This window comes from Protobothrops mucrosquamatus, unplaced genomic scaffold (assembly GCF_001527695.2).
Source record: "Protobothrops mucrosquamatus isolate PMUCROS unplaced genomic scaffold, P.Mucros_1.0 scaffold7, whole genome shotgun sequence".
Lineage (NCBI taxonomy): Eukaryota > Metazoa > Chordata > Lepidosauria > Squamata > Viperidae > Protobothrops > Protobothrops mucrosquamatus.
This window is the reverse complement of record NW_015386394.1, coordinates 2,626,268-2,640,038: the sequence shown is the minus strand read 5'-3', so window position 1 is coordinate 2,640,038 and position 13,771 is coordinate 2,626,268. Positions and strand designations below refer to the sequence as shown.

At 42.1% G+C, this 13,771-nt stretch overlaps 1 protein-coding gene across 1 annotated transcript; it reads left to right on the top strand.

The window, feature by feature from the left end:
• Window positions 1-259: 259 nt before the first annotated feature.
• Window positions 260-9,117, top strand: LIN7B (lin-7 homolog B, crumbs cell polarity complex component). The gene is made up of 6 exons (XM_015810145.1): window positions 260-368; window positions 801-919; window positions 1,712-1,783; window positions 4,195-4,404; window positions 5,871-6,034; window positions 8,806-9,117. Exons 1-6 carry the CDS (start codon window positions 260-262, stop codon window positions 8,825-8,827), a joined length of 696 nt encoding a protein of 231 aa, XP_015665631.1. The 3' UTR covers window positions 8,828-9,117.
• The last annotated feature ends 4,654 nt before the right edge of the window (window positions 9,118-13,771 follow it).

Below are 13,771 nucleotides of genomic sequence, written 5' to 3'. Positions count from 1 at the left end.
AACATCTCTGAGCGTTGAACTTCCATCTACCGGCTATCGGACTTCATGGTGGCGCTTTTCTTTTTCTTGGGAAACGGGAGAGGCTCCTATCTGACCTCAGTAGCGCCCGAGAAGCAGGGTCCTCAACACACGTGCCTAGGCAGACACGCGCATCAGTAGCCCGGAGGCAGGGCTGTGCGCCGGCTTGCAGAATCCCACACGCACTTCCCACCCTTCCGCTTTGACGTACGAGGCGGCGGTAGGGTTCTCGGACGTGAAGATGGCAGCGCTGGCGGAGCCTCTAGGGCTGGAGAGAGGTAAGGATGGAGATGGGTTTGCCTCGGAACGGAGATTCGCGTCGAATGTGCCTGGTGGACCGGAGAGAAGTGGTAAGGCAGCCTTTGAAGCGAAGGAGGGAATGTAATCATAGCTGGAATCTAGCAGCCCCGATTGCGAGAGGGCTGCCGAGAGAGAGGACGGAGTATCTGCAGACTTCTGGGGAGGGCTGGTGACATAAGAGTCGCCGTGGGTTCGGCGGCAGAGGAGCAGGGATGGGAAGGTGAGGACATGCGGTGCTTCCTGTTAGAATATGGTGGAATCTGCTTCTTGATTTCCTCTCTGGCTATGGCCCCGTCGAAAAGACGCGAGCTGGGTTCTCTTCTTCTCTCCCTTTTCTCTAGGTAGTGAGATGCAGCGCCCCGGAACAGCGAAGCCAGAAGCCATGGCTGGGTTACACTCTTCCGCCACTCGCCTTGAATTCGGTCCCAAATGCCCTCTAGCACTCTCGGTTCTGTTTTTTTCTTCTTTTTTTCTTTTTGTAGATGTGGCTCGAGCGGTCGAATTGCTGGAGCGGCTGCAACGCAGTGGGGAGGTGCCCCCCCAGAAATTGCAAGCCCTTCAGAGGGTGCTACAGAGCAAATTCTGCTGTGCCATACGGGAGGTGAGACTGACAAGTTTGTCCTATTTAAGTTGCCCATCCTTCTGCCTTCCATATTTCTGCTAGTGTTTAACCTTTTTCCCCACTTCAGGGATGAGTTTCTTTAGAAAAATGTTTGGGAGTAGGGGAGATGGAGTTAAAGATGATGGTTAAGAGTGCCAGTTTTGCAAAATATGTTTAGTATAAATACCGACTGGGTTTTCGCCCTGTGCTTAGGCTGGGCTAAAAGGTGGTTGTGAAATTTTGTGGGAACCTAGCCATCATCTTATCACTTATGAACTAGGCCTGTGTACCTGTGTACCTGATTTGTTTGGACAAAACTCAGCAGCACTTTTTCGTGCGGCTGCTAATAAAAACAGGATTGCCAACATGATCGCCAATGTCCGATAACGGATATGGCACAAGAAGAAGAAGAATAGGCTGCTACATTACAAAACACATAGCATTAGTTCTGAAGGTCCTCTCCTCCTTTCCCAGCCCTAGTCACGATTCTTCATCACCTCATGTAATTTCTGGTAATTGCACAGTTGGTGCAATGCATATCATGATAGGATTCTTATTTCAATCCACTTTCTACTACCATTGCACTCTTTTACTCTGCCATTCTGCATCAGATTCTCTCCCAAGAATTTCATTTAACCATTTCCATTTCTGTTTGTTAGTTATTTCTGATGTTTTGATTTCTTTACTCTCCCTTTTCTTTTTATTACCAATGGCACCTAACTGGATCTTGAATTTTGCAGAGTCTTGCCATTGGAAAGCGATCTTCTTGTCCTCTCTTGTATCTCTGGACAGGTTTATGAGCAGCTGTATGACACTTTGGATATCTCGGGAAGTGCTGAAATTCGGGCACATGCTACTGCTAAGGTAATTCAACAAGCTTTTTATGATGCTACTTCTGATAGCACTATAGAAGTCTGGATCTGTGTCACACCTTATGCGAATCTAGGAAAACACAACTGCTTTCAAGTTGTTACTGACAAGTGCCATAAGCACATCTGTGTGCTTTCCAAATCACATTTTCTCCCTCAAATCCGCATCTCTTCACACCCTATTAACCTTTGATTTGTATTCCCTAATTCTCTGGAATGGTAAGCAATCCAATGCTCTCCAGATACTCCGTCCATTGACCTTTTAAGGGTTCAGGATCTACCAGGGTTGTGTAATGAATTGGATTTGAAGGTACAAAACTGTTTTGAGACATATAGGGGCAGTCAGTAATATGTGTCTACCCTCCACAGCTACAGTACAACCTGAGATGTGGATGTATTTGATTTCAAACAGGTGTTAGGTGCCTACACCGAGTGGGGGTGGGTGAGTGGGTGGGCAGGGGTAATGTCATAACTTTGCAGTTCCTTCCAAAAGGAAATATATCTGGCATTAATATCTGTGTGTAAGATATCTGTTCATGACTTAATTTTTTAAAGCATTTGGAATGCAAGCAATGTTGTCCCTGCTTTATATTATTGTGATTTTTTTCTCTTTTGGTTTTCTAATCATTGCTACATTGTGTTCAGCATAATTATTATTTATTCATGTTTGGTTAAATATTTTGGGATTCATTTAAATGAAAGATGGTTTAGGAATTTTTGAAACAATTATTTTAAACACTGGCGAACAAAATAAAATGATGGTTACCTATATATGTCTGCGAGTATCATAGAAGTAGGTCATTGGTAATAACTCATCCTACTGGGTATATGTACTCTTGGGACTCAAAGCTAAAAACCTTTCAGGGTGACATTAATTAAGTAGAAATATACCTGCTGTGAGAAACAGTCTTACATGCCTTAAAACTTCAGAAAGGGAAAGGGAAACAAAATATCCCTATTATACTCATTTATTTATAGGCACCCTGCTCTTCTACCAAAAACATTTTCTGAGGGATTACATAAAATCAATAAAAATAATTCTAAAATAAGTATCTGCAAGATTCCAAATTAAGGGATATGACTGGGCCAGTGACTGCAGGATGAGAAATAAAGTTTTTAAAATATCAAATTGATCATGATTATACAACATATTGACTTAATGTTATAGTAAATGAATAAAGGAATGCTTTGCCTTTTTCTTAACATTTGATAAACTGTTACCTAATTCTTATCATTTATCATTTCTTTTGTTTTTCTTCTCCTTTACTTTCTGGTTCGCCTCCTCCCCAGCTTTCTGGTTCTCCTGAAAAATAAAATATGATGGCAGCAACCATGCAATTAAAACCTCACTGCCTTTTAAAGTGTATTGCACATGTGACACACATTAAAAAGAAAGCAGAGCTTTGATTGTGTGATTACAGTTGCCACCTTCACACTCCCTCCTGTCATACCTCTATATTTGAAGCAAAGGGGATTGGGTCCCTTTTTGTTTTAAACACATTTCCAAAACCAACATATGTGGAACATTTTCTAATCCACACGTGCCAGAGGCAGCACTCAGAGTCCTCTCTGTGGGCATGCGCACCATGCCCCGGAGATGGCAACCATCCCTCTTCAACCAGCTGTCCGCTAAGTCGCCAAGGTCCCATGTGGCCGCATGCATCCCAGTACCCATGCGTTCGCTGGCCTCTGTGTGTCAGGGGGCCAGTGGTACCAGGCAGCAGCCGCCCCGGCCCCTGCCTTGCCTTGCCCTGCAACAGTGGTACCCTGCCCTGCCTCACCTTGCCTCAACTCACCCTGCAGGATGAGCCTCCTGCCCACCGCCCCATCTGCCAGAGATCCCCTGGATCTTCCCAACCTTGCCTGGCCCCACAGGCATCCCTCCCCACGAGCAACATTGAGGTGACCACACCCACCCAGTCTGCCATGACCACCACAGCCACGCCCACCCAGTGGGCCACGCCCACCTGGCACCTGGCGATAAATAAGTGGGTTTTGGGTTGCAGTTTGGGCACTCGGTCTCTAAAAGGTTCGCCATCACTGTTTTAATGCATCCAATTTGGATTAAGTATAAAAGAAGCTGTTAACAGGACATATAGAATTGAAGGAAACTATGTAATTTCAAAATAGACTGAAATGAATAGAGCTGGGTATGCTAGCCTAAAATCACATTTTAGATTTATTACCTCTACAATATTTGTCATTAGATGCTCAACTTCCACTAACAGCCGTGCTACAAAGCTATGTGCCAAATTCCGAGAACAGGATATAAAAGTAATGTCAAATACAATTTCCACTCAGAAATTTGTTTATGGTATCAGAATTAGAATTTCTTTAAACTTTGTACTGTTTGGTATGTTGTGAATGTTGACTTGGACTCTCCTGGTCTTTCCTTTGTGTATGCAGGCAACAGTGGCGGCCTTTGCAGCTAGTGAGGGCCACGCGCATCCCCGGGTGGTGGAGCTGCCAAAGACAGATGAGGGCCTAGGTTTTAACATCATGGGGGGCAAGGAGCAGAACTCCCCCATCTATATTTCTCGCATCATCCCAGGGGGTGTTGCTGATCGCCATGGCGGGCTGAAGCGTGGAGATCAACTGCTGTCTGTCAATGGTGTGGTGGGTATTGGGTGAGGGGAGACGTGTGACCCTTCTATGGCTGAATGGCAAAGATGTGGAGATGTGCATAGCATTTCTGGGCACTGACTGGCAACTTCCTGATTCTAGTGAATGCTGAACCCCAAGTGTGTTAGGTAGCCAAAATGTCTTTCAGCAAATAGTGGGGTAGAATCTGTTGCAGAGTTGAGGGGAAGACTGAAAACATTAGGTAGCCTCAATCACTGAGGTGGAGCAAGTGGATGAAAGGTGATCCTCCCTAAATGTTCACAAGGTTTTATGTATTAGTTTCTACAGCAAGTGCCTTAATTTGGCAAAACTCCTGTCAATAGGTGAGTAGCAATGAACATACCATTCTGATCAGCTTCTTGTGTCATTTCTGATTCCTTATGCCTGACAAATAGGTGCCTGCCTTCTGCCAGCCTTGTCTAGTATCAGGTGGCCTGGGAATAGGGAAATTTTAATTTCCCACCATTCTTCCAGAATTGCTCCAGGCCACTATGGAAAATGAAAGCTACCATTTTAATTTCACATAATACTTTGGCATAATGCAAATGAAAAGGCAACTCTCCCAGATCCAGCTTCTCTTCACACTTAGAATACTGAAAAAAAAATATTTAAAGCTCAGAATAGGCATTGGCTACTGGGATTTGCTGAGGCTTTGTAGTGCTGAAAAGTGCTAAAAAATGTCCTGTGCTTACATTAGGCTTGGGATTTAATAGGTAGATTGGTTAAGGATTTGATAGCATTTGAATGAACAGAACCTTCATTTTGGATAAATAGCTTTTATAAAGATATGAACAGTTTATGCATGAGGAAGATAATTTATGACATGAAATGGTGATAAATCCACATATCAATTATGTAAGACATCAGTCTGTATTACAAGACATGTGGTAGCTGAGATGATCCTCTGTCCTGTCCTCCCTTAAACTCGCATTCTCCTAAAGTCTGAACTGGCACAATTCTGTGAACTATAGTCCCAGTATATCCAGAGGGCATCCATTTGTAGAAGAAGCTATACATTAACTGCAAACCTTTATGAAGCCAAAACAAAATGATGCATACTCTAATAGAAGGCATTGATTGGAATGTGGGTCCAAAAACATCTTTTTGTGAAAAGGGATACTACTATAAGTTGTAGCAGAACCTTCCCTCATAAATCCCAGCTTAGTGACAAGTGGCCATGTTCATTGCCAAAGAAATACAGGCCAAATATGAAGAAAAATGGTTTGGATGACCACCTTAGAGGTATTATTGGCTGGAAATCTGAATAGCCACCCTTGCCTCTCTGGCATTTTTTCTGAAGTACCATTTGCATAAATTTGTAATTTAAGGTAGAAAAGGTGGACGTTCCTCACCAGTGATGGGTAGGGTGGGACAAGAGTTGCCTTTTTGTGTGAGGAGGATTGTAAGAGGAACAGCCCTTCCCCTTTCATGACCCTGCCTTTTTGTCTCCTCTCTTGCAGAGTGTGGAGGGTGAGCAACATGAGCGGGCTGTGGAACTTCTGAAAGCAGCACAAGGCACAGTGAAACTGGTTGTGCGCTACACACCCAAAGTACTGGAGGAGATGGAGGCACGCTTTGAGAAGATGAGAACAGCGCGGCGCCGGCAGCAACACAACAGTTACTCGTAAGAATGGACTCTGAAATGGGTATTGAGAATAACGGGTACCCAGCAGGTTGCCAGTTTTTGTTTCAGAGGCAAAAGAAGGGAGTTGGTGGCTTTAAGGAATTTTCTCCCCCCCCCACTCCCCCATCCCTGAAAATACCAGCTGCTGCTTGTACCTTAGAGAAGTGGTCCCCAACCTGTCTGGCATCAGGGACCGCTTTTGGAAGAAAAATTGTCTTCCACAGACTGGGCTGGACGGTTTTGCATGCAGCCTAGGAGTGGATGCTCAGATGAAGCTTTGCTTGCTTGCTCGCCTGCTGCTTCTGCAGTCCGGTTCCTAAAAGGCCATGGACTGGTACCGGTCCAAGGCCCAGGGGTTGGAGACCCCTACCTTAGAGGATTGTGATGTCTTCTAGGGCAGAAATATTATAGAGTGGATGGTTAATTTTGCGAGTATTTAAAAACATTCAAAAGAGAATGGTGTTTGTAATGCATTTTTTATTGCTACAATTCAGGAAGACTTTTAAGTTCATTGGGAAATCTAAGAAAAAAGCATTCATTCATTCATTCATTTTATTTGCCACCCATCTCTCCATGAGTCTACTGTGGGCTGCCTACAACAATAAAATCGAAAAAAATGATAAAAAATGTAAAAATAACAATAGTAAAGGAGTAAATAAATACAAATAAACAGTGGAAGTACAATAATATGGAATTAAAAATTTGAGTAAAGCTGGAGCAGGAAGTGCAGGGGGGAGGTAAGGTCAGCAAGTTAGTCCAGCAGCCATCTCCTGTGTTGTACTCCCCTTTTGGGTCCCCAGGTCAACTGGCAGAGACAAGCCTTCAATCTTGTGGAAGGATAGGAGGGTGGGCTTTACCTGGGGGACAGGAAGTTCCAGAGGACCAGCATTACAACAGAGAAGATTCTTCTCCTGGGATTCCATCAGTCAGAGTTCCTTGACTGACGGGATCTTCAACAGGCCTCCTCTGCCAGCATGAGTAAAGTGGGCTAATCTTAGAGGGACAAGAGAGTTCATCAAATAATGTGGATCTATGCCACGGAGGGCTTTAAAGGTCATAACCAATACTTTGAACTGCACCTGGAAACAAGCTGGCAGCCGTGCAGCTTGTGAAGCAGTGGTATAACAAGGATCATTCTACAATCCCCAAAGACTGCTCGTGCACCTTACATCAGTTGAAGCTTCCAAATGCATTTCAAAAGTAGCCCCATGTAAAGTGCATTGCAGTAACCAGATGAGAGATAACTAGGGCTTGAATGACCAAGTGCAGGGAGTCCAGATCCAAGAAAGATCACAGTTGGTGCAATGGTCGAAGCTCTTCTAAACACCACCGCCACTTGATCTTCAAACAGAAGTTGCAAGTCCAGGAGAACTCTGAACTGGGTTGGGGGTTGCGAACTGGTTCTCAACAGGGCAATGCAACCATCCAGAACCAAATATGCCAAAGACTTGGATCTGGAAACTCCATGCACCCAAAGCCACGGTCTTGCCACGGTTCAGTCATAGCCCGTTCCCCATCCAAGCCCCTGCAGCTTCCAAATACCATAGAGGGTAGCAACAGCATCACCAAGTTACCAGGTGGATAAGTAAAGTTGAGTACCATCAGCATGTTGATGATATTTCAACCCATAGCGATGGATGATTTCATCCAGCAGCTTCGGGTAGATGTCAAAAAGGAGAGTGAGTATGACATATGAGAGGCTGGATCTCTCACTCCCTATCAATACTGATTGGGACCAACCTTGGAGAAAGGAGCTCAGCCAGCACAGAAATGCCAAGTCTTAAGCTCTATAGCAGGCCCACAGAATACCATAGTTGACCTCTGCTGAGAGGTCAGAGAGAGCCAGGATGTTTGCACCCATCCCGTTCTCGCCAGAGATCATTCACAGGTGTCATCAATGAGGCCTCTGTCTCATAGCTGGCCCTGAATCCAGACTGAAAGTCTGAACATTGTTTTCAGAGATTCTTCTTGATACAGAGTTTGTTATTTGGGAGCACATTCCCTCCTTCCAATTAATTGGATTGGAGCCATAATCCAGGTTGGGGTTGTAATAGAAGAGGGGGGAAGGAGCCTATTTGCTCCAAGCCAGCATCTGAGTTTAAGTTATCCCTTCTGTAATTTTTTAAAAACAACTTTACATACTATTGTCAATTTTGCCGACTGTGTGCCTAATTTGGCTCTCAGTGCAATTATCAGCCAAACATTCAGCTGAGGACAAAAAAGAAACTATTTTTGCAATCCAAGTGCTGTAATCGCTTAAATCAATTTTTCTCTGCAACTTTAAGCTGTGTGGGTTTCGATTCCCCAAATCCCCTAGCTAGCCTGCTGGGTGGGGAATTCTGGGAGTTGAAGTGCACATATCTTAAAATTTGTTGAGATTGAGAAACACTGATTTAAACCACAGCAAACAGATCTACCTTCAAGTTCCAACAAATCTGAAATGTGGGTTTTCATATATTCTGACTATTAGATAAAAAAAAAATCTAAATTTTTACTTACTATTGAGAATTTTGGATGTAAATTTCAGTTGGTTCTGTCTATCTACTTAGAGACTTCTGAAGCCAGTGCCTAATACTTCCAAGTATTATCTTGTCATTGTTGCAGAACTGAAGGGGCTAGGCTAGTTATATGGAAGACCAGATATTTGAGTCCATCAAATTTATATGCCCTGAGAATAGGGAGCACCTAATACTGGTTTCTGGTTGACTATACATAGAATCCATGCTATGTTGCTGTCACAATGTGGGTTTTTTTCTCTTTCATTTCTACAGATCCTTGGAGTCCCGGGGATAAATTTGCACAAGAGTTAACTGGGCAGCTGATGAACCTGATCCATCCTCCCTATCCTTTGGAATGATTTTATCTGTATAGCGGAGACATATTTATCTAGTTCCCTTCCCTGTGTTGGGAGGTGGACGTCAGTGTACAGTATTTATTCTTTACATTCCTCTTATTTAAAAAGATGTTCGGTGTAAACAATTCTATATGTTTGTGCAAGACCTTAACCTTTGTGAAGCTGAAGACAATAGCTACAAAACTACCAAGAGAATCATCAATATCTCTGATATATAAAACAATGAAAGAAAAATATACTCTTCCATGAGAAAATCTTAGAGGCGCTTTCACCACTATAGGCAAAGAAACCCCGTTTATCCATTTCCCTCCCCTCAATTCCCAGACACCATTGCTGCACTTTGAGTATAGGAAAGGTTTTTATGTTAAATAAACAGCCCTAGTGAGGTGCAATTCTAGATAAAGCGTATTAGACTTATTCTGGATTCATAACATTGTAGATGTCCAGATTGTTCTTTCAGTCTCACCTCCGTGACCGGGTTATTGTGAAGAGAAAATAGCAAACATGTTACATGTTTGGTACACTGAATTTCTTGGGAAAAGCTGATAGTAACAATAGCAACAACCTGAGAGAGAGAAGATAATCTGAGGACATTAAGGTGATATCATAGTTTTCCTTAGCTAGCCCACATTAGGATGCAGCCATTTACAGGGAAAAAATACGGGAAACATCAGTTTCAGCCCCTTGATTGACCCTCAGTCTCCTGGTCTGTAAAATAAGAATACAACTGCTCAGGATCTAAAAGAGATGCAGTAAAATTCCATGAAAGAAGGAATTACAGAGTATTTCTGAGATGCAAAATACTATAGATATCTGCATACATGAAGTGTATTCGATTATGGTATGAAAAAGCAAAGACGTTCCCACTCCTCCAGTGGCATCAGAATGGAATCTGTAGTGTGTTTCTCTTATCAGCTGTTTCCAGCAGCCTTTCTCATCCTTGGCAGGCTGAAGATGTGTGGATGTCAACTCCCAGAATTTCCCAGCCAAAATGTTATTCTAATCTGATATTTATTTGGAAGCAAATTTCTTGGGGACCATAAGCAAGATGTAAGTGGTAACCTCTTAATTTTTTTTTTTATCCTTTTGTGTCCCCCCATTTTTCACTGCCTTTAGACCCCAGTTTATTCTCTCCCTTTGACTTCCCTCCTTTCCACCTCCCCAGTTGGTGACCAAAGGAAAGGAACATTCTTCTCACCAGCATCATGAACAAGGCGCTTGCAGGGAGCTTTTGTATCAGGTTGAGGTCCAGAGGTTTTCTGTCCCTCTTCCTTTTTCATGGCAAAGCAGCAAAGCATGGAGGGGGGGGGAAGATACTGTAGGAGGAAATGCGGTGATTTTTATCTGTCTACCAGCAGGGGATGATCTTACTACATTGTTGAACTAAAAACCGCCCTTCTACTTATATTCAGCAAGCTAGACTGCATTCTACAACACACATAATCCAGTTTTTGTATTAATCCACTGTCTCTGCTTGCACTATCGAACACCAAGACAATAAATTAAGCCATGAAAAACGAACTCAAAGGAACACTAATCAAGCTGCATGTATGAATGCAGCTTTTCTTTAACTCACCTGGGTCAAGCAGGTGTATCAACCAAAGAATTTTAGGCTGAGATGGCCATTGCTGGGAGCTGGCGTGAAATTGATCAAGATTCAAAGCCTTTGGTGATGGAATGCAATAGGAAGGGGTTGGGGCATGTAGTGGCATGACCAAGAGCTCTGATTCACTCCGATATTTTCATGGAGGAGCATGTGACAGGTGTGGTCTCCCAACTCCATTTATCTGATCCTTGGGCCCAGTACTGGTAGTCCTCAACTTAAAACCTTTTGTTTACCGATAGTTCGAAGTTACAGCGGCACAGAAAAAGTAACTTATGATTGGCCCTCATGTTTATGACTGTTGAACATCTCTACCTTCAAGTGATCAAAATTTGGGTGCTTGGCAACCGGCGTGTATTTACAGTGGTTGCAATGTCCCAGGGTCATGTGATCACCATTTGCAACCTTCCCAGTCAGCTTCCAATAAGCAAAGACCGGGGGGGGGGGGGAGCAGATTTGCTTAACAGTCACATGTTTCACTTAACACCTGCAATGATTTACTTAACAACCATGAGAAAAATGGTTATAAAATTGGGTGCGACTGATTTAACAACCTAACTTTTGCTTAGCAACAGAAAGTCTGGCCCCCAATTACAGTTGTACGTTGAGATATACCTGTACTGCTGCCACAATACCTACTTATTTTGCTGCCAAACTTTGGTTGTGTAATCACAGACTTTTAGCAGTGCATGTTTTTTCTCTTTTATCCAAGATAAGCCCATTCCTTATCAACATGGCACAAAAGTAAAAGAGTCCTCGCCTGGTACATGGCTTGGCATCTTTTTAACTCAAAATGCAATATAGAACAGAGGTTCCCAAACTTTCTCGGTTTATGGCATCCTTTGTGGCTTTGTAATTTTTTCATAATGCTCTGAGGCCAAAACTGTGAAGTATCTTAAGCTAATAGTTTGCATGCTGTCTGACAGATGTCAAATATCACTGTGTTTCCTGAAAAATTAAAATATTTCATGGTGCCCTTGTGACTTTCTTGCCACATTCTAGGATAGAGATAAAGTTCAAACCTAACTTTATACTTAATTCTAAAGGAATTCTGCTTCTAAAAAATTAATAAAACTTTGGGGGAAGTTGAAATTATATTCCAATACATCTGTTTGCATTCTTCTAAAGCCCCATGAGGGGAAAAATATGTTTTTTGGATCTAATATTGGAGTGTTAGAACAATGTATGAAGGAAGGACTGACATCACAAAAATGAATTGATGCAAGCGGGCGTGTTTCTGATAGAAATATTTTGGTGGATCCATATTCTGCATGCAGTGGTTTCCTCAAGCTAGTATCAGTTGTGTTGTTCCTCCCTCCCCTGTTGAAGATATGGTTCTATATAACAGCGGCTCCCAACCTTTTTTATACCCCGCAGCCCTAGAACGCTTGTGATATAGATATATTCTTGCACTCTTTACAAAAGTTCGAAATAACGGCAACAAATTATGCATATACACTATAATTTTGAAAACCCAAGTTTTCACACACCCCTGGAATATTGTCTCGCACCCTCTGGTTGGGAACCCCTGACATATAGCATTATGATCAGAAGAAGTGGCCATAGTTTTCAGTGTATTGGCTTAAGCAATCACTAGAAAGCTATGATATTTAAAAGTTTGAACTTATAAAAATGCTTGTTATCATGTTCTATGTTTGATAGGCAATTAAGTCCCAGGAAATGTAGAGGACTCCTGGACATTAGTACTGTGTACCACATTATTTAACCCTTTCCTGTTTTAGGAGCTATCCTAATGAAACTTTTACTACTGAAAGTGCATTGTTTGGGCATACAAAGAGTCTGCTTCCCCACTCTCCAATCAAATAATAGTTTTGGCTCTTTTTTTTTCTTTTGGTAGAGAATGGGGAGGCACCAACAGCTCTGTTCTTGCTAATTATCTGTCTACCAATTGATGCTAATTGTGCTTTTTAAATCCTTGTTTGATCCAAAGATGCATTTAATTAGTTTAGCCCTGACAAGATTTCATGAGCACTTGATTATTTAAAACCTCACCCAGAATTAGGCTATGGCTGATGTTTAATTATTATAGTCTGCCCTATGTTGGTATAATAAGCATCAGTAAGAAGGATTCAGAATGAAAAGAGGCACTTTAGAGATACTTCTTTAAAGATCTCCATCTGCCTATGGGATTGATTTGTTTGTATTTATTATATCACTAGCTGTACCCGGCCACGCGTTGCTGTGGCTCAGTCTGGTTAAATGGAAAAGAAGTGTGTTGCTTTTACGTCCAACAGATGGCGCTGTTTTTCAAAAACATGTTTTTACCTGTCACAGGTGTGACATCTATATAATAGTAGATATATAACAACACGCGCGTATTCGAATGCAACGTTGTATCAAAATTTCAAAGCAATCGGTGAAGAACTTTCAGAGATTTAAGATTTTGAACAAATGAACATTTACATTTTTATTTATATAGATTTTATGGCTTTTCTTTAAATCCTTTGTTCTGTCCTATTTGGGAGTAGCTCTTCTTCACACTGTTGTTGACACTGGTACTTGTCAACAACCTCCTTATTGTCATTGTCCCTGACATACATATATTTAAAAAAGGACAAGGAATTTACCTGACTGGGACGGACACACTACTACCTGACCCTAAGGATCACCTGATGCCAAACTAGGCAGTCTTGGTCCTTCTTGGAGTGAAGAAGTGTCAGAGATCTCTGTGAAATTGCAACAAATTAAATACGTGTGTGTAAATACATTAGTAAATGAGTGAAGCATGGTATTTAAGAAATGTGTAGCAATATTTCTTGCATCCTTTCTCCCCATGTTAAAAATATTGTGGAGGCAAGTGTTGTAATGTCAACTAGAAAATTATGATACAAATGTATGTACCAATGCTTGAGAAGCAGCGTAGGCCCAGAGCCTTGTCTGGTTAAAGCAAAGTAAGATTATTGTCATTTTCATAGAAATATATTCTTGTGTTACATTACAGGCTGATCAATTCTTTTACAGTAGGAAGGCAAGTGAAAATAAAAAATAAAAATAAAGTTTAAGAAAATGAAATTCAGTCTCTAGGGGAGAATGACATAGGTGACACATCATGATGTTCCTGGAATTAAGGCCAGAAATGGGTGACTTACTACAATAGTTGTATTACTTTGAGAGTTTTGTAATGGGCTGTATGTAGAGATGTGATAGCAGTGGCTTGGGTTCTTGTTGGTTCCCACTCACTTTACTCCAAAGAAATTCCTATCTCACTCACTTGCCAGGAAGAAAGTAAGTCGCAACTCCTTTCTACAAGTGGCATGAT